Source organism: Theobroma cacao, chromosome 8 (assembly GCF_000208745.1).
Source record: "Theobroma cacao cultivar B97-61/B2 chromosome 8, Criollo_cocoa_genome_V2, whole genome shotgun sequence".
Classification (NCBI taxonomy): domain Eukaryota; kingdom Viridiplantae; phylum Streptophyta; class Magnoliopsida; order Malvales; family Malvaceae; genus Theobroma; species Theobroma cacao.
Window position 1 is genome coordinate 4,340,375 of NC_030857.1, and position 27,156 is coordinate 4,367,530.

A 27,156-nucleotide genomic window follows, 5' to 3' on the forward strand; every position below is an offset into this window, starting at 1 on the left:
TACTTCCCCCAGACATAGGCACTGATAATTAAGCCTTTGCGTTGGAAGCAAATGACTAGTGCATGGTGGTCTCCCAAGGGTGTAATAACAAAAGGCCAATCAAGGAAGGTATTCAGACCAACTTTCCAAAAAAAAAAAAGAATGTATTCATACCTTTCGCAATGGGCAAAACATAGTAATAATTTAAGTTCATTATAAAAGCTCAGTATTTCTCTAAACTGAAGCAAGATCTTAACAATGAAGACCTGAAACTATTTCTAAGTTATCCTCATCGATCTCCTCTTACCAAGATCATTAATTGTCCTCAACAACATTGAGATTCCTATTGAGGGTGAGTTAAATTAAGGAGCAACAGCAAGAATAATGTACAATCAGGTAATTAATATTCATATAGTAGCATTAACGAGAATAATTACATAAATATTTTATAGAGGTAGCAAATAAGTACAAGGAACGATATTGGTACCCTCTGAAAAATACAGAATACAAGAATATGATTTATCAGTCAATCACAAATCCTTCTCTGTCTTTAAGAGCTTTTGGCACATTATGGTACCCTGAAAATCTAGGAAAGTATATTGTAAAAGCTTTGATCTCTCCTCATCTGTTATCTGGGAAAACCCAAAGTTCTTAGTCCATGTGTCGACCGTAGCAGGCAATGCAGGTAAAACCAGCTTCTCCACCCCGAATTTCATAAGATTCTTTTCAAGTTCATCCACCAAAACTCGACACATACCACGACGACGGTGACTGAACCTGGTAGCAACGAGGGGCATCTCCGCCACCCTGTCCCCATATACCCTCACAGTAGCCACAGTAACCAAATCATCATTTTCCTCCAGAATCACCGTATAGAATCCTTTGAAATTCACTCGTTTCAGCTTTGACCCTCTGCTGAAAATCACATCTTCAACGAGATCTCTCCCAGTGTAAACATCTTTAGTAGGCTCAAAACACTCATGCATCACCTCAAGTGCAACACTCAACTTACTGTGATTCTCTGCAGAAGCCTCGACGCCATGAGTGTGTTCAGTATCACCATCAGAGCACCCCGCAGACTTCAATAATGTCCACGTCAGATTGTTGCCGACTGGAATTGGTTTTCCTGTAAGCTTTTGAAGGCCAGAAAATACTTGTCCACAGCTATGGCTACAAAACTGATTTTTCCCCGTTTGATCATTCTTCAAGTCACTTGATTGCTTCTTCCTTGGGCAGCCAACATGAAATTTACGCTCACATTGTTGACAAGTAAGAAAACTATCATCACTCAAATGTCCAATGCCACAAATTCCACAACAGCAGGATGGACAAAACCAGTCGCCATCTGGAACTTCCTTCAGGCCAAGGCAATTGACATGGAATGCAGAAGGGCATCGATCGCAGCAAATCAATTCACCTCCATAGCAACAAGCAGAGCAAAGGCCATCGTTCTCATATTCATATGAATTGCCCTTCACAGTTTGAGGGCTCTGTGCTTTGGAACTCTTGATCATTGAATCACGAACTTGCCTTTGACAATCAGAAAGAGAACTGCCACTGCCATCGTCCAACATTATATTAGCAGCTGGCCTATGGTTGTTACTACCAGCATGTGCCTCAAAGGCGGTGAGACCAAAAACCCTGAAGCAACAGTCACATTGGATCCCGTCACGAGTTATCCGCCCTTTCATCAATGGATCCCCTGCCTTGTTGCGGTAATACACTTTTGCCAGTGGCGAAACGGCGTTGTTATCTATCAACCAAGAGAGAATGTTTCTAGGTTGGCGATGAGAGGAACTAGGAAGTGGACCCTCTCTCACTCTTTTACTTGATCGTTGCACATGAGGATTAGTTTGATTTTTTCTCGGTTTCTTTTGTTTTTTCAGTTTCTTGCCTCTTTTTGGTGGATTGGGTTGAACAAGTTCACCCAATGGTTGCTTTTCCTGGCTCAAACTCTTCCTTTTTCTTGGTTGCTTGGGTTCTAAGTCTTGAACCTTAACCCTAATCTCTTCTTGTCCTCCTCCTCCATCGATTTGACTTTTACAAGCTGTTTTAAGCGAATAGTAAACTTTTCCATCAGGTGATTGATAACGCAGTTCACGTCTTCCGTTGTTGGGTGCGTACCAAAAGCTCCATCCCATGGCAGAAAGATGTTTTTTAGCTTTCAACGAAATTTGATGTGAGTTTTTCATATGTCGAGTTGATCTTTCACGGTACCACCTTAATACAGCTTCAGGGCAAAATTCAGCTTCGAAGAAAATCATGGCTGACCGAATGAAAGAAGAAGGTGAAGACCATTGTTGCTTTGTGAAAAAATTTTCGGTATAAGTAGGTATCTATGCCTAATCCTATAGATTTTAGGATTAGAGAATCATTAGGTAACAAGGAATGAATTATCGTGATCTATTTACCTTGTAATTTTCTTTTATTTATTTATTTATTTATATATACCAATTAAAGAATATTTTAATTTTTAATAATTTGAAATCATAATTTTTTTAAATATCTAAAAATTAAGAAAAAAGAGTAAAAGAAAAATAAAATTGTTTAAATCTTCAAACGAATATTAAATTTCATCATATAAATGGTATTATATATATATATATATAATATAATTTTTATTTTGTAATATGACTATGTTGTGAATATTAGTCGCAAGTATTGTTATTTTATAAGAAATATTCAACAAATTGAATATTAAAATAAGACATAATTATTAAATTTATCAGAAAAAAAATGCAAAAAGAGAATGTTCTCTTAAATTGAAACTCTTTTTTCATTGATTCAATAACAGAGAACCATTTGCTTTTACCAGTTAAAAGGATTAGAGGACTCACTCCTTGTACAAGGAAACGCCAATAAGAAAAACTTCACCTCAAACAAACCTTATGCAGCCAAACCAAATTTGCAAAATCAAAGTGAAGTTGTTCGACATTTTCAATAATAATATGCGAAAAAAATTTTGCATTGGAAAGGAAAAAAAAATTCTTCCAATAAGGAGGAGAATAAATTCTTAATAATTGGACTAAAGCGACTTAAAGTGTAAATTAGAGCATGGTTAGACTTTGTCTTCAGTGATTTGAAAAATTAATTAAATTAATAGTATATATAATTAATACATGTAGTTAATTAAATAATATTTTATTTTTATTTCTATAATTAAATAATAAATTATATTTATTTTTAATTACTAACTTAAATGTTTGTACGAAGTATACGTTGAAAGCAAAAATTTATGTTCTTAAAGGAAAGTGGTTATGAAGACCACATAGAAACAACTTTAAATAATTCCTTCTTCCATTCTCAATATTTTCTAAATTTTTTCTATACTATTTTATTGTAGAAAAATCAATAAAATTTTTATAATCTTACCATACATCGGTGAATGCGCAATGGATTGATTTTGTCAATGTAAAGCGTAATCAATCACTAAATTTAATTGTATTTTCAAAATTTATCGTTTGTAACCTTTTTACACACTATTAGTATAAACCCAGTAAAACGGCATTATATATGTCTTGAAACCATTTTATTGTTGTTTGTTTTTTCTAATCTTGTTCTAACAGGAGTAGTCGGTTTCTAAATTAAAGTATCCTGGTCATAAATTTGCAATATCATTCACATTATTTTCTATCGCTATCGACATTGCTGTTCTTTTATTCACCATATTAGCTGCCATGAGAACCTTGAGGGTATTGAGAGAAGTCAAATGGTTATGTAGTTGTTGACAGTATTGTCTTAGCATCAGTCAGGAATATTGATCTTTGTATAGTATCGTGGAGAGCAAATTCAAAACCTTATAATGCAATTGTATGACCACATCACTTTAAGTTTTACATTACCAATACTTCATTCAATCATCAATATGTGGATCTCTCTTCTATGTTGGAATGTAAATAACAACTTTATCAAGAAATTTGAGGGGAAAGAGAAACGAAGATTGAAACTCTCTCCATATTCAAATCCTCAAAAGCTGTTCGTTCATGGACCAAAACACCACTAGTTTGCAGTTACAATCCAAATGGCTCAGGGCAGCTCAATGTGCTGCGACAGAAGGCTCAGACAGGGCTGCAATGAAATACAAAACCGAACAAGCTATTCGCAATCTAAAAACAAAGCTTTTTGCAAGTGTGATCAGCTTAATTAACAATGCCAAAGTTTGCAGGAAAAACAAGAGCAAATGAAGCTGAAGTAAAATCAGAACTGATACAAGCTTCAATTGACAGGCAGTGCACAAAGTCTTCACATACTCTCACCATCTCTGGTGCATTGCCATCAATAATTCACATGCTTGACAAATATCTTAGCTATCCAGGCATTAAAGCTATACAAGCTGACATTACATTGTATGGGGCCTTGATACAACGATCAAAAAATATCAGAAAACCTTAATTCTAAGTTATACAATCCTAGACTGCAGAGGCAAACAACTAAGCCGGAAATTAGGCTGACCAGACTGCACCAATCTTGCAAGCAATGTGCACCTAATCATATCACTATCTGATGCAACATTTGCTGCAAAGTATGGTCATATACCAAAAGACAAGAAAAGCAAAAGCTCACACAGCAGGGGAGTAAGGCCTGAGTTGAATGGTGACTTCAACAGGCATAAACAAACAAACTTGATTCCAAATGCAGCAAATATACCTCAATTCGATGCAGGAAAGTCAACAAAATTAAGCTTTAACAAGATAAGAAACAATACTGCCGACATAGAGTGGGGCTTTCATGAAACAAGTAATCTGCAGAAGACTAAAGGAACTCTTGAACCAAGTAAATTAGCTTGCGATGGCTGTAGCTGTTTTGCTGTGTCAGCAGCAAGTCAGCCATGCATCAACAAAATTTAAAGTAAAATTTCATACTTAGAGAGAGTGGAACTACAAGAACAACTATCATTCATCTCATCAATTATTGGTTCCACATGTAGTATCAGGAGGATTTGTCTGATGAAGTAATTTAAATTGGTATAACAAAACTTATATATATGATGAGCTAGGGCACTGACATCTTAAACTGTTTTGGCTTTACCTTTAGTTGTAAAGAGATCTATCTTAAGAATATGGCTGCTGGTGGATAAACAGGGTTCTTGCAGGATGCTTTCTTAAGTTTAATTGTTCTTATATTTCACATATGTGCTTTCTGTGTGTGTATGTGAAGTTTTTTGATTTGCGTATTATTCTTTCCCCTCTATTAAGTTTTCCCAATGCTGTTAAACTTTTTTTTTTTTGAAAGCCTTTCAAAGTGATTTCATTGCTTGAAGAACGAGTACAAAAACTACCTCATTTAGGTAGAAGAACAGCCAGATCATGTAGGACAGGCCCTAGCAGGCAGTGAGCTGTGTATAGCCAAAGAAACAAAACAAAAACTGACAGAGTACCCACTAAACTGGTGAAAAAACAGAACCATGATCCTAGAATTCACAAACAGAAGCTCCCTGGTTAACCAAATATATCCCAGTGAGCCTCAAGTGTCTTTCTGTCAGATTCATAGAACAAGCAAACTGCACATCAGAACCAGAAGACAAAACCCAGCCTTCACTGCTCAGGCCCAGAGGAAAGTCTCAAACCAACCTCACGGGGTTTCAACAGCCACCCGTTCAGCTTTTGAACCCTTAGACGACCATCATAGCATTTTGTACCCACCGTAGCCCCCTGTTGTGCAAAGAAACCAACAATCATCATCAGGACTCCCACTTCTCCTCAATGTCCCACAACTCAACATAAATCCTCATCCCTCGACGACATGATCGTTCAAAGCCACCATGTACTGATTCTTATGAAATCTGGTACCTCTTCTCTTAGATGTTACTAGAAGAGTTGCCCTTCGAGTTAGCCTATTAAATGCGATTACGTGCCCATACCAGCTTTTTGTGTTTGTACTGGTGAATCTGGTATTGATGAATTTTGTACGCTGGTTTGTTGGGTGCCTCTGTATTGTACTCCTTTGGCAGGTCATATTGCCTTCTCACTGCTTAGAGCAGTTATTAATGAAATTCACTTTATTGGCTGAGAAAAAAAAAAGAGTTGTCCTTTAATTTAATTTTTGCTTCATTCTCACCATCTTTATCCTTTTAGTGCTTCAGATATGGTTTTCGCTGGTGATAATTTTGCCGCCATTGTGGCGGAATGCTAGTTACAGTTTGGTTCCATAGTCTTCTTGACATATTGCTATTGTTTTCAATCTGTTACAAGTTTATATAGCCAAGGCAGTTAACAAAAGTCTTCAACTGCTCCCACTGTCTCTGGTGCATTGTCTCCAATAATTCACATTGTTAACATATATCTTTGCTAATTAAGCATAAAGAATTACATTGAACTTAACAAAGTATGAGACTTTAGGCTAAAAGTCAAAAATAGCAGAAAAGTCAAAACAAGGCAATGAACTACCAATGCTGCAGAGATATGAAATGAACCAGAAAACCAAGCTAGGCTGACCACAAAAGCATGAACCACTCCTGCAGACAGCACTACTCCTCAAACAGATGCAAAAGAGTCTTCTACCAAGTATTAACATTCATCAAATGTCTGGAAAGCTAAAACACTGCAGATAAGTGATCATGTGCTGGTAAGAGCTAACACAGCAAGCAACACACAGAAACAAATCCAACTCAGCACAAAAACAATCTGATATGGCAGCATAGCCAACTTCAAAAAGGACTCTGACTTGATGAAGGCTTAACCTCCCAAGGTACTGCTTTTACGGATTCATTGTTTTCCAGTAGCATTAACGACAACAACTACATCAATATTTTATATATGTAGCTTATAGGTACATGGAACGATACTGGTACCATATGAAAGCACAGAATACAGGAAAATAATTAAATCAGTCTATCACAAATCCTTCAATGTCTTTAAAAGTTTTTGGCACATTATGGTACCCTGAAAATCTAGGAAAGTATACTGCAAAAGCTTTGATCTCTCCTCATCTGTCATCTGGGAAAACCCAAAGTTCTTAGTCCATGTGTCTACCATAGCGGGCACTGCAGGTAAAACCAGCTTTTCCACCCCAAATTTCATCAGATTCTTTTCAAGTTCGTCCACCAAGACTCGACACATACCACGGCGACGGTGACTGAACCTGGTAGCAACGAGGGGCATCTCCGCCACCCTGTCCCCATATACCCTCACAGTAGCCACAGTAACCAATTCATCATTTTCCTCCAGAATCACCGTATAGAATCCTTTGAAATTCACTCGTTTCAGCTTTGATCCTCTGCTGAAAATCACATCTTCAACGAGATCTCTCCCGGTGTAAACATCTTTACTAGGCTCAAAACACTCATGCATCACGTCAAGTGCAACACTCAACTTACTGTGATTCTCTGCAGAAGCCTCGACGCCAAGAGCGTGATCAGTATCACTATCAAAGCACCCCACAGACTTCAATAATGTCCACGTCAGATTGTTGCCGACTGGAATTGGTTTTCCTGTAAGCTTTTGAAGGCCAGAAAATACTTGTCCACAGCTATGGCTACAAAACTGATTTTTCCCCGTTTGATCATTCTTCAAGTCACTTGATTGCTTCTTCCTTGGGCAGCCAACATGAAATTTACGCTCACATTGTTGACAAGTAAGAAAACTATCATCACTCAAATGTCCAATGCCACAAATTCCACAACAGCAGGATGGACAAAACCAGTCGCCATCTGGAACTTCCTTCAGGCCAAGGCAATTGACATGGAATGCAGAAGGGCATCGATCGCAGCAAATCAATTCACCTCCATAGCAACAAACAGAGCAAAGGCCATCGTTCTCATGTTCATATGAATTGCCCTTCACAGTTTGAGGGCTCTGTGCTTTGGAACCCTTGATCATTGAATCACGAACTTGCCTTTGACAATTAGAAAGAGACCTGCCACTGCCATCGTCCAACATTATATTAGCAGCTGGCCTATGGTTGTTACTACCAGCATGTGCCTCAAAGGCGGTGAGACCAAAAACCCTGAAACAACAGTCACATTGGATCCCGTCACGAGTTATCCGCCCTTTCATCAATGGATCCCCTGCCTTGTTGCGGTAATACACTTTTGCCAGTGGCGAAACCCCGTTGTTATCTATCAACCAAGAGAGAATGGTTCTAGGTTGGTGATGAGACGAATGAGGAAGTGGACCCTCTCTCACTCTTTTACTTGATCGTTGCACACGAGGATTAGTTTGATTTTCTCTAGATTTCTCCTGTTTTTTCAGTTTCTTGCCTCTTTTTGGTGGGTTGGGTTGAACAAGTTCTCCTGATAGTTGATATTCCTGGCTCAAGCTCTTCCTTTTTCTTGGTTTCTTGGGTTCCAAGTCTTGAGCCGTAGCCCTAACCCTAACCCTAATCTCTTCTTTTCTTCCATCTCCATTTATACAACTCTTACAAGCTGTTTTAAGCGAATAGTAAACTTTTCCATTAGGTGATTTGTAACGCAGTTCATGTCTTCCATTCTTGGGTGCGTACCAAAAGCTCCATCCCATGGCAGAAAGATGTTTCTTAGCTTTCAAGGAAAGTTGACGTGAGCTCTTCATACCTGGAGTTGATCCTTCATGGTACCACCTTACTACAGCTTCAGGACAAAATTCAGCTTCAAAGGGAATCATGGCTGACCTAATGAAGAAAGATAGTGAAGAAGATGGATCGGTTCTTATATTGTGAAGTGTACGGCATCTATTCTTAATCCTTCTTGGAATTATTAGATGACAAGGCTTCAATTACTATGCCCTATTTACATTGTAGCTCTCTCTCTCTTTATATATATATATATTAATAGTTTTTATTTTTTAATAATTTGAAATCACAAATTTTTTTTAAAAGATATCTTAAATCTAAGAAAAAAGAGTAAAAGAAAAGTAAAAATTGTTTTGATATTTTCAAACGAATATTAAATATATAAATGGTGTTATATTTATTTATAGTTGTTGGTTTGTGAACATGTCTGAAGCAAATATGTTTAAAGAATTCTGACATTAGTGTAAGGGTAGTAGTTTGTCCACTTTTAGCAAAAGATTAATTAGAATTATTTTTATTTTGTAAGGAAACATTCAACAAAATTAGAATGAAGTTGTTGAATATTTTTAACAGTATTGGAAAAAAAAGAAGAAGAAAGATTTCTTGAGGAGAATAACTCTTTAATAATTGGATTAAATTGGGTTAAAGTGCAAATTGGGCCATAATTAAGCTTTCTAAGCTTTGGTTGATTTTGAAAATTAATTAAATTAATAATTTATTATAAAAGCACATGGCAATTAAATAATATATTATATTTGTTTTTAATTTATTTTTAATTATCAACAAAAATGTCTCTACATGTGTGTTGGAAACAAACATTTATATCAATAATTTCTCCTTCCTTTGTCAATATCCTCTTGATTTCTTCTATACTATATTATTGAATTTCATTGTATCTCGGGGTTCATTGCATGTGACGTTTTTGTACACTATTAATAAGGGTAAATAAAACAACATTGATACATATTTTGAAATCATTTCATTATTTTTAATTTTTTTTTATTCTGTGTTTTAACAAAAATAATAGGTTTCTAAAACAAAGTATCCTGGTCATAAATTTGCAATATCATTAGATTTTTTTTCTATTATCGCTATTGACATTGCTATTATCTATTCACCAAATTAGCTGCCATGGGAACCTTGAGGATATTGGCAGAACAAGTCAAATGGTTATGTAGTTGTTTACTGTATTGTCTTAGCATTTGATGTTTGTAGAGTATCCTGGAGAGCAAATTCAAAACCTTATAATGCAATAGTTTTACAGTACCAATACTTCATTCTATCATCAATATATGGATCTCTCTTCTATGTTGGAATGTGAATAACAACTTTATCAAGAAATTTGAGGGGAAAGAGAAACGAAGATTGAAACTCTATCCATATTCAAATCCTCCAAAGCTGTTCGTTCATGGACCAAAACACTACTAGTTTGCAGTTTAACATTGATGATAAGAAAGTCTGACTTTGTTGGACTTGTTGTTACAATCCAAATGGCTCAAGGCAGCTCAATGTACTGCAACAGAAGGCTCAGACAGGGCTGCAATGAAATACAAAACCGAACAAGCTATTTGCAATCTAAAAACAAACCTTTTTGCAAGTGTAATCAGCTTAATTAACAATGCCAAAGTTTGCAGGAAAAACAAGAGCAAATGAAACTGAAGTAAAAACAGAAACTGATACAAGCTTCAGTAGGCAGGCAGTGCACAAAGTCTTCACATACTCTCACCATCTCTGGTGCATTGCCACCAATAATTCACATGCTTGACAAAATATCTTACCTATCCAGACATTAAAGAAATACAATCTGACATAACGATATATGGGGACTTAATACAACGATCGAAAGATGTCAGAAAACCTTAATTCTAAGTTATACAATCCTAGACTGCAGAAGCAAACAACTAAGCCGGAAATTAGGCCGACCAGGCTGCATCAATCTTGCAAGCAATTGTGAAACCTAAGCATATCACTATATGATGCAACATTTTTATGAAAAGTATGGTCATATACCAAAAGACAAGAAAAGCAGAAGCACACACAGCAGGGGAGTAAGGCCTGAGCTGAATGGTGACTTCAACAGGCATAAACAAACAAACTTGATTCCAAATGCAGCAAATATACCTCAATTCAATGCAGGAAAGTCAACAAAATTAAGCTTTAACAAGATAAGAAACAATACTGCCGACATAGGGTGGGGCTTTCATGAAACAAGTAATCTGCAGAAGACTAAAGGAACTCTTGAACCAAGTAAATTGGCTTGCGATGGCTGTAGCTTTTCTGCCGTGGCTGCAGCAAAGTCAGCCATGCATCAACAAAATTTAAAGTAAAATTTTATTCTTAGAGAGAGTGGAACTACAAGAACAGCTACCATTCATCCCATCACTTATTGGTTCCACGTGTAGTGTCAGGAGGGTTTGTGTCTGATGAAGTATTTAAACTCGTATAAGAGAACTTATATATATGGAGAGCTAGGGAACAAGAGAATGGGAACTAACATCTTAAACTGTTTTGGCTTCATCTTTAATTTTAAAGAGATCTATCTTAAAAATATGGCTGCTGGTGGATAAACTGGGTTCTTGCAGGATGCTTTCTTAAGTTTAATTGTTCTTATATTTCACATGTGTTTTCTGTGTGTATTTGAAGTTATTTGATTTGCTTGTTATACTAAATTTCCCCTCTATTAAGTTTTCCCAATGCTGTTATTCTTCCAATAATTTGTAAAAATACTAATTTTTATTGGGTTGCCATAACTGGTGATGGTGTCAATGATGCACCTGCACTTAAGAAAGCATCTGAGCAGCAGTTGCAAAGGTATGCATAAATTGGAGCGGCTCATGGATATCACAACCTCTTTTTCCTATTTTCTTACCGGGTGTTTTCTATTTCCTTTGTAGATATCAGAATTGCAGGAATGTAGGTAGATCATTAGGAGTCAAAACATATCAAAAAGGTAAATTGGCACGAATCATAAGGAAAACACAAGCATGAATAAGTGTTCTTCTTTCCTTTCTTTTTCTAGAGGAAAAGAGTGAAGTCGACCAGCAGCATGTAGACTTATTAACTAAAAAAAAGCCTATTTCCCAAATTTTCTGTCTTAAATTCTCCCTTATATTTTCTCTTGTTTGATCCTTAACTTAGTGGTAGCAGTGTTAAGCATACCCCACATGAATGAAAGCATTGAAAACTTCTTTAGATCTTTTTTTTTCCCCCATTTTTTGGGTTAGAAAATTTCTTTTAGATATGGAACACCATAACAGTTGACAAAAACAGAAGCAGAGCCGGTCCTAAAATTAAGAAAGGCGAGTACCAAGTAGTATCTCCAGGCCCCCCATCTCCACCACTTGCTTAAATATAATAAATACAACCTGGGCTGACAGGCGATTAATGATTACAACCCAAACGCAAACTAATATCATTAGTCAATTTTTTAAACATTATCTTTCCGTATTCCAGCGTGTTAACACAGCCATCGACAAGTCAATGGAGACTCACTGCTATTACTGCTTATATCTTCTAGTCTTTCTCTTTCTATTTTATCACATATTTTCGATTGAAGATTGGGTTGAATAGTTAGGGCAGCGGTAGAAGACCTTTACTAAACACTTTTCTTTTCTTTCTTTTTTTCCTTCACTTTCTTCTTAATCTTAATTAACACAAGTTTCAGCTTAAAGACCACCACACGACACCAAGCAGCTTAAAGTCTCCTCTGAAGATTGGAGAACAACCCATGATTGCAAACAGCTTGAAGTCTCCAACAAGCTCAACAGAGATGGATCCTGGAATCTGGAGCAAGCTACCACCGGAACTTCTCGAGCACATACTCTTCTTTTTGCCTCTTAAAACGTTCTTGAATTTGAGGTCAACTTGTAAGCATTTCAAGTCTCTTGTGTTCTCTCCTTCTTTTATTTCCAAACACTCCTCTGGTTCTGCTTTCTCATCTTTTCTGTTGCTTTCTCATCCCCAGTGCTATAGTCATTTTCCTCTCTATGACACTATCCTTGGGACTTGGCGCAACTTAGCACTTTCCTTCTCTTTCTTGCCGCCTTGCGCGGCTCAGTTCAATCTTCTTTCAACATCTAATGGACTGTTCTGCTTCTCTCTCCCAAATTCATGTTCTTTCCTTGTTTGCAATCTATTGGCCAAATCATCCAGAGTTATTCAATTCCCTTTCTTCCCTTTTGCTTTTGAGCTGCTCACCTTGGTTTCCACGCCAGATGGATATAAAATATTTATGCTTTGCTCTAAATTCTCTTCCAGTTGCGCTTTTGTGTATGACTCAAAGGTTCATGCTTGGAGAAAATATGAGGGTTTCCAAACGATCCTCATCGACAATTTCCATCAGGAAGGCGCACCCTTCAATGGGTCTTTGTATTTTACTACCCCAGAACCGTTTTCTGTAGTGTGCTTTGATTTGGAAAATGGAAACTGGGAGAGACTCAACACTGAAATGCCAGGGGAGCTTACATTTGTGAGGCTGGTGAGTGATACTGATGAAGGGAAGTTGTATTTGGTCGGAGGAATTGGAAGGAATGGAATTTCAAGGAGCATGAGATTGTGGGAATTGGGTAATGAAGGGAACTGGGAGGAAGTGGAGAGATTGCCAGAATTGATGTGTAGGAAATTTATGTCTGTCTGTTACCACAACTACGAGCATGTTTATTGCTTTTGGCATCAGGGTATGATCTGCGTTTGCTGCCACACATGGCCGGAGATTTTGTATTTCAAGGTTTCAAGGAGGACTTGGCATTGGATACCCAAGTGTCCTTCAGTGCCAGACAAGTGGAGCTGTGGCTTCAGGTGGTTCTCTTTTGTTCCAGAGTTATATACTTTGGCTTGAGTTACTTGTTATCATGTCTCAGTGTCTGTTTTTCTTGCTCTCATTGAATCCCAAAAACCAAAAAGTTGCGTATTTTTCCCCTATCTACTATTTCAATTGATGTTTCTCTTGTTCTGTTTGTCAAACCTAGTTAGCGTCGTGCGTTATGTTTGTGTTTGAGGCTTTGAGCAGCGAGATTGAGTTATTGCATTTTCGGAGAAAACTATGTGGTATAATAATACATATTATTGGATCTATCGTCCCCCTTCGAGCACTCGTTGCCATTTCTCCTGTAGATGCTACGTAACCATATGAGTTATATTATTGCGTTGAAACCCTTTAATATTTGTTCTGTTTTTTTTTTTTTTTCTCATTCTGCCAAGGAAAATGGCAAATGGAGACAAAGACCCTTCAGAACGCAGAGCAGGCGTTGGAACCACTGATTGTGGCCCTTTTTTTCCCCCTCTATATTCTAATGAGTAGCCAGTAGATGCTTAAGGTCAATTGTTAATTTATTTGACCTCGTGAACATGCAAAAATGACAAGATAAACACAAGTGGGGAAAAAATACAAGTCAATAAAACACCAATAATACTTTGAAATTTATTGTGTAAGAATGGACTATGGAAACCCGATTCAGATTCAAAAGAAGATTCTTGGCATGAGGAAAGACAAGGATAAACGGCCGCTTACACATAGGACAACCATGCCTTTCCCCTTGCTTTTGTATATTGGGAGTCGGATTTTTTCCATCTGAGATTTCAAATAGAAATTGCATTTCCTAATAAAGCCTACCAGTTTGATTCTACGGAAACTTCTGCCTTAAAACAGTCGAATGTTGAGATTTCTAGAGCCCTAAACTTCAAAGCTGAAGCATGTAAGTCTATGATTTCTTGAGCAGCCTCATTCCACTTGAATTTTAGGTAGCAAGCAATCCCACGACGCGAGACTGGGTAGAACCGTCATAAAAACCTAAAGTTTCGTTTAGTTGATATTTTTTATTATTTATTTTAATTTTTTGACAAACAATAATAATAATAATATCAACGAGATATTACCTAAATAAAATCAGTGTCATTAATTTGCAAAAAGAAACTTACAAAAGATTCTGTCGTTATCCATGTTATAACAAACGCAAGAATTGACTAGCCACTCAAGTGCATGAAACATTAAATAAATCCAAGTTCCACTATTTACTGAACAATGAAGAGATCCATCTTTCACGCTTTAAGTTAGAATGCAAGTTGGAGATTAGCTTACCAAACAGAAACCAGTAGTAATTATTGTCAACCAAAAAAGAAATACAATAAAAATTCAAGCGCAATTTCTGCTTTGCCTTTGGGCTTTGGACCACTTGGTCAGTTGTTTCATGGATTATCATTTATCAGTCCAGAGGTATCAATCCTTGAGTTATGCTACTTGCAACCAATTAGGGGTTAGATCATGGATGACTCTTCAAATACATTGATAAGATAAGATGCTAAAATTGGACCAATATTTATTAGAACAAATAGTGGAACAGACCAAAATATCTATATCAAACTAATGTACCTAACTTTATATTAGTAGATCAGACCCTCACCTCCGCACTCACAAGCAAGGCTTACAGATTCATCTCCAAAACTAGGTTTCAGATATTACAGCCCCTATACAAAATTTGCAGGGCTCAGGCGTGGATCTCACTAGATACTCAATCAGAAAGGAAAAATAATTAAATCATATGCCACATTGAAAGATATTCTAAACAAGAGGCATAGCCACTAAATTTTGAGTAAAAATTTATTAAAAGAGTAATAATCAAAGACTTTGAACAATCAACAAAAGTGAACACTTTCTTAAAGGTATCAATCAATATCAAAATGCCCATGTGAAAGTGACAAGAAAGAAAATCAGCCACATCCTTCATTTCTATCATGAAGTCAATATACCTGTTCAAGGCTTTAGAGAGAGAGCCAAACCAAACTTGGGAGTCTTCTCCAAGGCCTTTGTGTCAAAGGCCCCAGATATCGTAAGGAAGGACTTTGGTCTGAGCTCATGCTGCACAAGAGCACCAAGATTGCCATGGTTGTTGAGCTTTGCCTTCACCACTGTGTGTGGATCAACATTATACGAACATCCCACAGTTAATGTGTTTTCATTAGTGGAGAACTTTCTCACCATTTCACCTACCACAGCTCCACCATTCAGCTGATTTAGATGATGCAAATATGACACCCTTAGGGAGTCTCCTTTGTCAGCCCTGCAAGAAAAGGAAAGGACAACCACTGATTACGGCATTTCTGGCAGCCATCTAAATAGAATGCCTTATAGTAGGAAAACAGGAAAGCCAATTGCCATTATTTGGTTTTGTTTTGATGTTTTGCTGCAATGCACAACATAATATCTTTAATTCGTTTGATATTTATAAAATAAAGGTTTTCATATAGCATCAATCTCATTTTTTTAAAAAAAAAGTATATAGCATCAATTTCATTAACTGCTATATTCAATCTTTTATTCTACTTGACTATGCAATGGAAGTAAATTGCTGTCAAGATGTGACTAAATAAACAGCTAATGAAAGCTGTAAAGCTTACAGGATTACTGAAGCATTGGAATCTGGCTTTATAATGTTTACTCCAGCCGTATACTTTGTAAATTCACCAGGAGATGTGATGTAGCTTGCCTCTGCACCAAAAGCAATGCTGGGAGTACCAATGGTTGAAGAAAAATCAACAGCTGGGGATTTCTTCAGCCCAACAGCTGTAGTCAGAGCTGCATGTTCATGGAAATACTGAACCTCTAACTGCAAAAGAAAGATTATAGTGTCAAAAATCTTTATGGCTACATTTATTATTCAAGCTTACAAGATAAGTAAGTCAGTACCTTTCCAGAGTTAAAATCAGGCAGTTTAAATGAAGCCACAGTTTTTGCAGATGGAAGTAAATCTGTGACAGTGAAGGTTGTCAAGATCTGCTCAACACATAAACGAATATTAGCAAGAAGTTAAACTGAATTCAGATTTCCAAAATGAAAATAGGGTTCGCAACAACATTTGACTCTGTGTCAAGCTTGACATCAACTACAGCATTCTTGTGCTTGTATTGCGCAGCAACATCCCCAGAGGAGAGACCTCCCTTATTCACGAGATTTGATGCAACCGCCTGAAGATAAAGAGATCACATAAATGTTTGCTACAATACAGAATGACAAAGCACCCGAAGAAGTAGAAGATAGAACTTGAAAACCAGTAAATCCAAAACAAGCTCAATTACTCAAGGCATGGAGTAAGATAGACCTATTTGGCTAGCCTGCAGGGCAGAACCAACCAGGCAGTGAAAAAAACTAACTACAGAGAGAAGAAAATTCTTGATCTCTGACACAAAAAGATAACTGGAAAGTGTATAACACAAAGAGAAGGAAATAACAATTTCAAAGCAACAGTAAATCAAACTAATTTTTCCGAGTCAAAGATACAACTCAGCTTTAAGTAACAAAGCCTCAATTCCATATTAGTGAGAATTACCTAAAAAAGTCCTTTCTGGCAAAAGGTCAAGACAAGTAATATCAAGTGACCTCCAGCCCTCTTTGTTCTATGTACTCAATCAAGTCAATGAGAAAAATTTATTCAGACAACTAGTTAGAATCATGACAAAATGTTCTTCAAATTCTAGGACAACACTTCATTATTTCTTGCCCCACACCCCCAACACACACCAAAATTCTATCCTAAAAAATCATGTAAGAAGGTGCAAAAAACAGAGTAGGGGTTCTAATATTAACTTAGTTTAGTCCTTTTAAAACCAGAAAAATAGTAATGTAAAACACAACGCCAAATTAATATAATGAAGCCACTGAGCAACCACAAATTGAAAAACTAGTTACCCTGTAGCCAGTCTTATGTGCTCTAATACATTCAACAAACAAAATGACACAACAATGCAACAAATCCAAGACTTCAAATCCACAAAACAAAAAACAAATTGAGTAAAACAATCAGAATATAAACAAAATACAGTCAATCAAAATAAATTTTAAAAGCACAATAACCATCATAGAAAATGAGACAACCAGATCTATCAAAAGCATATAACCGCATTAATTACAGCTACAATTTAAAAAAAAAAAAAAGAAGCAGATAAAAGAAGAAAGAGATCATTATCGGTACCACTCCAGTGTAGCTGGTGCTAGAAATGGTGAATTTCTGGTCGGAGGTATAGTCTTTGTTGAGTAAATCTGGCAAAAGGAAGAATCGAAATGGATACATAAACCGTGATTGTTTAAAAAGCTACCCAAATCGGTATAGGGTGAGAAGAAAGGTGAATTTACCTTTGGCCTGTTTGCCGAAATCAGAGAAGAGTCCTGGTCCTTTGCTCATGTTTGAACTTCGAAGCGAGAGCAACGATGGGGGGTTTGGGGAAGATGGAGACAGAGGTTTTACACTTGCTTGAAGTTTGGCAGTGGGGTAACATAAACCCTATTTTGGTTTTGGGGTTTTAGGTCGTTGAAATGAATTTTAAAATAAATGTTTAAAAATATAAAATAACGAAATTTCTTGCAATGCAAGGACGGATTAAGGCGTTCGGATTTTAGGGACAGGGGATAAAAACGACATCGCTCCGAAAATTTTGCTGCATGGTAGATCATCAATCCAACGGGTAACCCGCAAAACGAAATTCGGTCACTACAAAAACGTTGCCGTTTGGAAAAGTTAAAACTCTCAAGTTTAAGGAGGATTGAGCTACCGGCCCATATAAGTAGCCCACAACAAATGAGATTAAGTAATGGTATTGACTGTTGGGCTATCAGCCTAGTTAGGTTAACAATTATGCAAATTCAATGGATCCAAAACAAATTGGGCTAAACAATTTTTTGATATTAATTTAAAACGATTGGGTGATTTTTCAACATAAGAAATATTGGGGAAGTGTCATAGCATCAAAGCGTTAATGTAGTAATAACTCCACATTTTTTGTCAAGTAAAAACAAGTTTTATTTAGGTACTAAGAGCTATCAAAACACTAATTCATAATTAAAAATCTTCATACCACTTACGAATATTGATTTTTTTTTGTTAATACAACTTTTATTTTAACACTAGAAGATGATTATGATTTATTTTTCACCTCAAGATACCACAAATATATATGTTTTTTCATTGTCCCTCATTTTGTGTAACCCTTATGCAAAGACACCTTATATATAAATGAGAAAAATGAGTATAATTTAGCGTCATTTATAATTTTAGATATCTGCTGTCAGTTCGAGTAAATTTAATCTATAATTAAGCATGTTTTACAAAGGTGAATTTGATTTTGTCACCTGTATTTGCTTCTTTTCTTTGTCTTGTGGTTTTTTTTTTTCTGCTACTGGTGTAAGTTTCATTTATAGTTTATACTCAATAGGTATGAAGGATTTGCATAAATTAAAAAAGAAAAAAAATTGATCATTTGGACACTGTTTTTTCAATAGATAAAAGCTCTTACCATCTAAGGGCTGCATAAATTTTTTGCCGGAATTTGGCAGTTAAAGAAATTTCATCACTCACAAGCACAAGCAAAAGCAAAAGCTATGATTGACCCATGTTGCAGTCGACTCCAGAATGTTGTTGAAAGGAATACGAAGAAAAGTCTTACTCCAAGAATTTTCATGCAAACGAGTTGCCATTTTGTGGGGAGGCAGACTTTTATGGTTAATTTTGAAGTATTCCACCTTAGACCAAAATCCCATTGGTGACTAAACTAGGAAGAATATTATGCAAACCGCGTTGCCGAGTAGCTTATTACTTTTCCCTGTTCAATTCCACATCATTTAATTGCAAAAGCGCTATCACAACATTTAAGTCTAGTTTGTCGAGTAGTTTTCTTACGTTCTTCTGATGTTCTCTTCGATATGGCCAAGCAGCCTCCAAGATTAGTGGTGAGATCTCTAGATATAGCTATGCGACCACCAAGTTGTTGGGAGAAATAAGCAAATTGGAAATAGGTCAATGCTGTCCAACTTTCCTTTTTGTGCTCAATACATGCACCCTTTTCCCCCTTCTTTAGGTTTTTTTACAATGCGAAGACTGATTCAAGTAATCAATTCCCATAAAAAAATTTAAAGACTGAGGATAGCACAAGACTGTCTGAGACTGTCTAGCAAAGACTATAGGCATTTTCTTTCACTTTCATGATTGGTTCGTACCCAACCAATTATTCAAAGAAAGAATCAGCAGTGTTGACTGAAATATTTGTTTATTGAAGGACTTGATCGGTTTGAAATGTGGGGCAAGCCGTAATTAATTAACAGCCAATTGAGCTTTCAGATTATGCACTTGATTGCAATAAATTTGATTAGTTTACACGGCAGGTAATGCTTTTAAGCCTTTAACTATCAAAGGACTATGGACCAATTAAGTTGCAGATATTTAAAATCTTAAAACCAGATATTTACGCACTAGGATTAGGTTCCATGTTACTCTAATGCTGTCTGATGTCAATAGTACCTGTCAAGTTTAGAATATAAGCAAAAGAATGTACTAACATTTTACCTTTGTTGAATGAGTGGATTATATGTATCACCTCAAATATTTGTTCCCATCAATGGCTCCAACGAACCAAATAGAATAATCCTGCTCCAAATAGAAAGGTGAAAAGCTACCTTCCATAACCCACTAATAGGAATGCAGCAAACAACCCCTGAGAGTTTCTCTCTATATATATTTTAAGTTTCCCTAACCCACCTATAGGAATGAATTCAGAATTTCTAGTGATAGGGACGTGAGTCCTTGGTTTTGTCCAAGTGTCCATTACTAATTCTATAGTATGAACTAACTACTTGTTTAACTCCATGGGTCACTAGAAGAGAGTTGCCTGCTTTTCTTAATCATTAAACAAAAAACTATTCAATTTGAAATTTTGAAAAAAAAAAAAAAAAAACGTAAGCTGAGGCTTAGAATGAACGCAACGCACTCCTTTATTCTGCAATAATATTAGTCTACAAACCATGAACTCGAACTAAACTTGCAACTTGGTATATCACGTGAGAATTTAATCATCTAAATGATAGAGGTAGAAAATTCTTGCTTTTGACAATATCAATCTTATTTTACTAAAAAATAAAGAATATATTGTAAATTCCAATCTAATAAGTAAAGGTTTGACACTTCAAAATATATTCCAACCTTTTAAAGTCATCTATATAATAAAAAAGAAGATAATTTTGATTGATTTGTCCTTAGCAGCCAAATTAGTTTTTTCTTTATACTTGGTCAGATAGCAGCCACCATCACCAATTCACTATTGGATTTCCAAGTCAACAATCCGAATGTTGTTACCTTATTATAATCTGCATAAATTGTCACATCATTCCACTCAAAATTGTTTTTCCCTCATTTTTTTATAGAAGATACAGAACTGAACATTGAATTCATGATGTACATACATGATGATATGAAGGAAAAAAAAAGGGAATTGATCTCAACCCGCGGCTTCTAATCATTTTCACTAGAACGGTGACGTAGCCTAAGCTTGGGCCGTAAACATGGACCCAAAAATTTAAAACCACCAAGCCAGGGTCGCTTACCATGCAAGTTGTATAAATTTTCTTCCCATTTGGAAGTTGAAAGCATAATTAATGATGCAAATGCATGTGGTGCTTCTCTTTGCAAAATCATAGAAGAAATTATCAACGATATAATAATAATTACTATTTCTAGTATGAGAAACACTTACAGTTAAGTGGTAGCAGTTGACCAAAAAGGCAAAAACCACATAAAGCATCAATAATTCTGATTCTCCTCTGATATTGCCAGTGATAATCATTAAAATTTTCGAATAAATTCTGTTTTCCCCGAGAGTAACATAGACACAGTTATCGCCTCGAAGTTTAAATTGTCTTGTCTTGTTAAAAATGAAAGGAAAAAGTAAATGTTTTGAAATTTAAAAATAAAAACTATTGAAACTCCAAATATTTTATTCCTCGAAAATCATAGTATTAGTGGTGTTTTGGAAAGAAATTAAATTTAATCTACCGACAAAAAGAAAAGAAAGGAATTATAACCAACAACACCATCAGTCTGATTTTCGTGATTAAAAGGAGCAGGGCGTGGCCTGATCTGTACTGATACCTTATGATTGATCAGAACATGTGAAACCAGGTCGGCACTGGTGCGGGGCCCCAAGAGAGGAAAAAAGAAAGTAAAGGGAATAGGGGATTAGGTGGCTAACGTGGCATTATTTGAAGAAACGAGAGTACCGAAACGTACCTTTGTTACAGTACTGAAATCTTGCTCCATTGTCCATGTTATCTCCATCAGTTAAACTTTCAAAATCGGGGTTTTCGTTGATGAAAGAGAAAGAGAGGGAAAAAGGCGAGAGACTTCGTCTTCGATAAAAACCCTTTATCGAATAGCCAACCTTCCATGCACGCGCTTAAAGAGGGAGACCATTCGCACGTGCTCAACCAGACTTAGGATTTTGGTACGGTCAAAATCGCGCACGTGTCATCCCAAAACCCGCTGCAAGGGTCCAGGTGTAGCTTGCTTGGTCTCTCCGGTTATATTCTCCCCTATCCTCCTCTCTCTCTCTATTTTTGAGCCCTCCTCAAACAACCCGAGTAAGCTCACTTGCGGATCCGGTAAACCCGATTTCAAAACACGTCCTAAATCGTGATCTTGGATCAATCACCGGTGGGATTTTGATGCAGTGACAGCGTTTTGATTTAGCTATGGATACTGAGAATGCAGTGAATTACACGTATATGGGGAGGAGCTTTAATGATTTGAGTATCAATGATAATTCTTCAGCTTTCAGTGATTGTAACAGCGACAGATCCGGGGAGTTTCCAACGGCGTCGTCTCAGAGTCGGCGGTTATTACTCGCATGTGCTAATTCGGAGAATTCCGATGAGTTGATACGGCAACTGGTATCGGATCTCGAGTCCTGTTCGATTGACGAGCAAAAGCAAGCGGCTTTGGAGCTTAGACTTTTGGCTAAGAACAAGCCGGAGAATCGAATCAACATCGCTAAAGCGGGCGCGATTAAGCCGTTGATTTCGTTAATCTCGTCATCTGATCCTTATCTTCAGGAAAACGGCGTGACGGCGATTTTGAATCTCTCGTTGTGCGATGAGAACAAAGAACTTATAGCTTCATCGGGAGCTATTAAGCCACTCGTTAGAGCTTTGAGAACGGGAACTTCAACGACTAAAGAAAACGCGGCTTGTGCTTTGCTTCGGCTTTCTCAGATAGAAGAAAACAAGGTCGCCATCGGACGTTCAGGAGCAATTCCACTATTAGTTAATCTTCTCGAAAACGGAGGATTTCGCGGGAAAAAGGACGCATCAACGGCTTTGTATTCGTTATGTACGGTTAGAGATAACAAGATCAAGGCCGTTGAAGCGGGGATCATGAAACCACTGGTGGAATTAATGGCTGATTTCGCGTCAAACATGGTTGACAAGTCAGCGTTCGTTTTGAGCGTGTTGGTATCAGTACCGGAAGCCAGAACGGCATTAGTTGAAGAAGGAGGGATTCCCGTTTTAGTGGAAATCATTGAAGTTGGATCACAAAGGCAAAAGGAAATAGCCGTAGCGATCTTATTACAGATTTGCGAGGACAGTCTGGTATACCGTACTATGGTGGCCCGCGAAGGAGCGATTCCTCCCCTAGTGGCTTTGTCGCAGTCAGGCACCAATCGCGCCAAGCAAAAGGTAAGTTGTTACTAGTATCAAGTTTCGCCGAGAGAGTAAAATCCGGTCAGTGAGTCATCGTTGGCTGACGTGGCATGTCCATTTTGAAAAATGTCGCCAGTTTTTATGGCGGTTTTAGTGCAAGAACAGTAGAAGTGTACATAGTTTTGCCACGTCAGTCAAAAATCCCTCCCTTCTACTTTGGTTATTGAAAAACAGAAAAGAAGCCAATTAGCCAACAAAATGACTCCGTCTTGGAACGCGCAACGCACTGTCATTGGACACTGAATTAGGCTAAAACTGTCTTTTCCTAAGTTTTTTTTTTCCCGTCTATTCAACTTCAGTTGGTTGCTTTAGCATTTGTTTGATGGAAATTTCTCTGTTTTGTATTATTTTGTCTAATGGGAGGAGTGATTTATTTGTCGTTTTGTTTGTCATTATTTGGACAGGCAGAGACACTGATAGAGCTTCTACGGCAACCAAGATCCGGCAACGCCGCTGCCAGGCCCTCAAATGTGTCAGTGTAAAACTGTCCCTACAACATGGCGATTGTAATAAAAAAATTCAAAAAAAAAAAGAGAAACACTCCAATAGATTTTAAAAAAGAAGAGAGAAATGAAAAAACAAAAAAAATAGGAAATGTAAATATCTTATGTAAAATCGTTCTTGTGATTAAGTGATGTGAGAGCTTGAGCTACTTGATTTTCGGGTTTTGGTTTGCCCTTTTGGCTTATTTTATAAAGAAAAAAAGATATAATATATATATATTGTTTCTTGACAGTTCAACTGCAGCTTAGTATGTTATCATATATACTTTGCCTTGGTTCTTTTGTATCTTCTTTTTGATGATGCGTTTAAGAAATGATTAAAGTGAAATAAACGAATGTGGTATGGAAGTATCGCTGCTTTGTTTTAGTGTTACCTTTGGTTGGCCTTTCTTTGGTTAATGAATACTTTAATTATTTTATATTGTTTAGTTTTTTAAAAAAGTCCACGAGGAACCCGTGCATCAGGACGAAAGAAAGAGGTACCCACGTTCATCATTGCCGTTCATCTTCTTCGAAATATCTTATCATCTGCCACCTGTCAGAATTTCACCACAACCGGTAGGTTCCATCCCTTGGTCCCAGTTTTGGACGGCCTAATGACTGTTTGGTTTATGAAATCTTCTACTACTGTTTTTTGCTCAGTAGTCCAATTGTTGTCTGGTGGGGGGCTATTTAAAAAGATCATGATAAGACGAGATCGAATATCTGGCTGGTCCCTCCTTCACTTTCTCTTTAGAATTATTTGGAATTGTTTGGAATGAATTGTTGTTTCTTTTTTCCCTCACCCCATACTTAATCAATGGAAATATAAAATGAAATGCACCCACTAAATTTAGCAATCTTCGTTTTTTCCACGAAAGACTCAAACTTTTCTTTCTATTGATGTTGACATCATAACTGTTGTGGAGAGAAAGAGATGGAGGAAGTTGGAAGGTGACTTTAAGGATAAGTTTGTTTAGATTTAATCATCTCTCTTGAGAAATCTAATTGCTGGTTTGAAAATTAGCAGATGGGGAGTGAGCAGAGTCTTGCAAATTTAAGGTAATTTCTCACTGATCTTCTTTTTCCCCCAATAACATTATACTCAAAACAGCCTGGACTCTTTCTAGTAGTGGGTGGTTAGTCCGTTGAATCAAATACCTGGGAGAGAGAATAGACCAGGTCGGTCTGAGTGACGCATGGCCCATGAATGCAATCCCAATCAGCGCCAAGCAAGGTCAAAGGCCTCCTCAAATGTTGGCAACTGACAAAGCTTTGCTCATGCAACATCTTCAATCCTTGCATGTTGCTACGCTTTGGCACGCTATCTTGGTTTCGAGGCAAAATCATTAGCAACCGAACAAAACCGTCAAACTAGACCAACCCAGTTACAGAATTTTTGTGATATCGGACTCGTAAATTGTAATGCACAGTGTTAACATTCTCAGCACTTCTAACTGATTTTTTTATTATATAAAATTCGAAATATATAAATATTTTTATATCATGACATAATATTTCGTATTTTATGAAAATAAAATCTTTCAAAATGAATAAGACTTTGCACCCAAACATTTAATTAATTGATTGATACATTATTTTTTACTTAAAAAATAAAATTTAAATCTCTTTCTTCAATTATAAAAAAAATAAATAAAACTCATAACTTTAAATCATCCCTCCCCCGATTAGAAAAAAAAAAAGTGAATAAGACTTATAACTTTAAAACTACTTACTGAATTGAAGCTTTTATCCGTACACTTCGATTGCCATTACACGTTCTGTTTTTTTTTCTGTGTACTTCGTGCACACATAGCTCTAACCATCCAAAATTCTCGCATGAACCGGTGCCTGCCTGCTATTAGGACAAGCCTATGACCATAACATTGCTGCAGATTAACATGGCCCTGGACCTGGATGAATGCCGTGACTTACAGAATTAGTTGCCAAATTACCATTATTTTTTGGGTACATAATTCAAAAGGGAAAAGAGAGAAGGGATACTTCATCTCAAAATCCAAATTCTCCATTAAAAGGTTACAGCTGTAACCTTTAAACCAATTTTGATTGTTTAAAGTAAGCCATCTCTTGCTATAATTAAGCAAATTCAATTTGGCTGAAGAGCCAGCAAAGAAAAAAAAAATCGAAACCAAAGAGTTTCTTCGATCTGACTACTCTAGCCATCGAACCTCATCTTACGACCTCGGAGTTCTTTAATGACTCAGTCCCGAAGAATGATTGAACATGCTCCACTTGATTGCTGCTTATCGGTTCAATTTAGTTTGGAAGATTTTCCATGTGGCCTTAAAAGAACATAACTATCTTTCTTTTCTTTTCGGAAAAAGCATGAATATGGTAAGATGCATTTATTTGGGGGTCCAAGGGACCAAGGCCAAGTTAAGATGTGTTGTTCGCTCAATCACACCCTACTCAATTATTAGTCGGGTACGAGACTCTGCACTTGGACCTTTCTAATTAATCTGAATTATAGGTACATCTGGTTAGGGGGCCACTTGCCATCACTCGAATCCTTATATGTCACTTAAGAAAGTTTTTAATCACGAATTTTTAAATAAAATAATCAAATATGTTAGTTGAAAAATTGTGATTAGACAAAGCATGTTCCTGTGATGAAAATCCTGTTTGCTTTGGTAGAGCAAAAACTACTCCACTTGGTATAACCCGAGAGAATGAATGACAGTTTGTGTTGGGTCCATCATTTGAAAAGTCTAGATAGCATTTATTTATGCCTTGCTTTTTGATAATTGCCATCTTGAATTTCAATAATCTTCAATCAACCAACCATCAGAATGTAACATAGCTAAACATAAATTAATTTGTAATTACGTCTTATATACATTCTTGAACTATATTAAAATTATCGTTTAAATGCTTACTTTTTTATTTATGACAACCGAGCCATCAGTCTATTATTTTGTGTCATTTAAATTCATATAATCAAGCCATCAAATTGCTATTTAGTGTCATTTAAGCTCAATTGCATGAAAAATACTATTCATTTAAAAATTTCAAAACCCAAAACCCTCCAACATGATTATCTATATTCATTCATCGAAATCCCATCTTTTCTTTTTGATCCAAATTAATTTTTTCAAAACTTAAAATTCAAGACATATGAATTTTTTTACATTTTTTAATATAAACAAAATAGCAAAAACACACAATAATACTAAATTCAAATAACAAAAACACTCACCCTAATCTCATCAAATAATAATACCAAGTTCTTAAGTGTCAACATTGCTTATTTCTACCGAAGATCTTTAATTGCATTAGTAATGTAGATAGGTTCAATAGTCAAGGGTCAGGGATGTTTACTAACCATGTTAATCTATTTAGGTTTAAAAATATTAATATCTGATTTGGTTACCATTTGGTGTGTTCTCATGGAACAGATTAAATATAGGACGATTTCGAATTTAAAGTTTGAGATGAGGAGGATACTTGAGCCGGAGGAGGGAGTGAAAGATTGCTCGTACACGAATCGACCACTTGTGGAGCTACAGTTAGAGTATGTGATGGAGAGGGGAGTTGGTACAGGATTTTGTTACACAAATTGGGATAGGCACAGTAAGTATCTATGCGCTAGCCAGAAGATGTTGCAGACAAATTGGTGTTAGTATTGATTAGAGTAGAAAGAGGAAGTGATGAGTGTACTGGCTAGCCATTAAGGTT

The 27,156-nt window shown here is 36.5% G+C and overlaps 5 protein-coding genes across 5 annotated transcripts; 2 read left to right on the top strand and 3 right to left on the bottom strand.

Annotated features, from left to right (window-relative positions):
• LOC18591976 (increased DNA methylation 1) lies at positions 510–2,243 on the bottom strand. Its single transcript, XM_018125476.1, has one exon. It carries the CDS (start codon positions 2,241–2,243, stop codon positions 510–512), a length of 1,734 nt encoding a protein of 577 aa, XP_017980965.1.
• On the bottom strand, positions 6,813–8,558 carry LOC18591977 (increased DNA methylation 1). The gene has a single exon (XM_018125477.1). The coding sequence runs from the start codon at positions 8,556–8,558 to the stop codon at positions 6,813–6,815; it is 1,746 nt and encodes a 581-aa protein (XP_017980966.1).
• On the top strand, positions 11,945–13,539 carry LOC18591978 (F-box/kelch-repeat protein At5g43190). Its single transcript, XM_007018436.2, has one exon. It carries the CDS (start codon positions 12,194–12,196, stop codon positions 13,301–13,303), a length of 1,110 nt encoding a protein of 369 aa, XP_007018498.2. The 5' UTR covers positions 11,945–12,193; the 3' UTR covers positions 13,304–13,539.
• On the bottom strand, positions 15,019–18,306 carry LOC18591979 (mitochondrial outer membrane protein porin 2). The gene is made up of 6 exons (XM_007018437.2): positions 17,591–18,306; positions 17,430–17,497; positions 16,315–16,425; positions 16,148–16,234; positions 15,859–16,067; positions 15,019–15,521 (listed from the first exon to the last, which is right to left on the bottom strand). Exons 1-6 carry the CDS (start codon positions 17,637–17,639, stop codon positions 15,215–15,217), a joined length of 831 nt encoding a protein of 276 aa, XP_007018499.1. The 5' UTR covers positions 17,640–18,306; the 3' UTR covers positions 15,019–15,214.
• LOC18591984 (U-box domain-containing protein 4) lies at positions 21,223–23,719 on the top strand. Its single transcript, XM_007018445.2, has 2 exons — positions 21,223–22,954; positions 23,383–23,719. The coding sequence occupies exons 1-2, from the start codon at positions 21,971–21,973 to the stop codon at positions 23,458–23,460; spliced, it is 1,062 nt and encodes a 353-aa protein (XP_007018507.2). The 5' UTR covers positions 21,223–21,970; the 3' UTR covers positions 23,461–23,719.

What these genes read in the sequence shown, in the direction of transcription:
- LOC18591978 (XM_007018436.2), top strand. Translation starts at nt 12,194, where the DNA reads ATGATTGCAAACAGCTTGAAGTCTCCAACAAGCTCAACAGAGATGGAT.
- LOC18591979 (XM_007018437.2), bottom strand. Translation starts at nt 17,639, where the DNA reads ATGAGCAAAGGACCAGGACTCTTCTCTGATTTCGGCAAACAGGCCAAA. An exon ending in TTTCGGCAAACAGGCCAAAG is followed by an intron (nt 17,498 to 17,590) that starts GTAAATTCACCT and finishes TCCTTTTGCCAG; the next exon opens with ATTTACTCAACAAAGACTAT. An exon ending in TCCAATGCTTCAGTAATCCT is followed by an intron (nt 15,522 to 15,858) that starts GTAAGCTTTACA and finishes CTTTTCTTGCAG; the next exon opens with GGCTGACAAAGGAGACTCCC.
- LOC18591976 (XM_018125476.1), bottom strand. Translation starts at nt 2,243, where the DNA reads ATGATTTTCTTCGAAGCTGAATTTTGCCCTGAAGCTGTATTAAGGTGG.
- LOC18591984 (XM_007018445.2), top strand. Translation starts at nt 21,971, where the DNA reads ATGGATACTGAGAATGCAGTGAATTACACGTATATGGGGAGGAGCTTT. An exon ending in CCAATCGCGCCAAGCAAAAG is followed by an intron (nt 22,955 to 23,382) that starts GTAAGTTGTTAC and finishes TTATTTGGACAG; the next exon opens with GCAGAGACACTGATAGAGCT.
- LOC18591977 (XM_018125477.1), bottom strand. Translation starts at nt 8,558, where the DNA reads ATGATTCCCTTTGAAGCTGAATTTTGTCCTGAAGCTGTAGTAAGGTGG.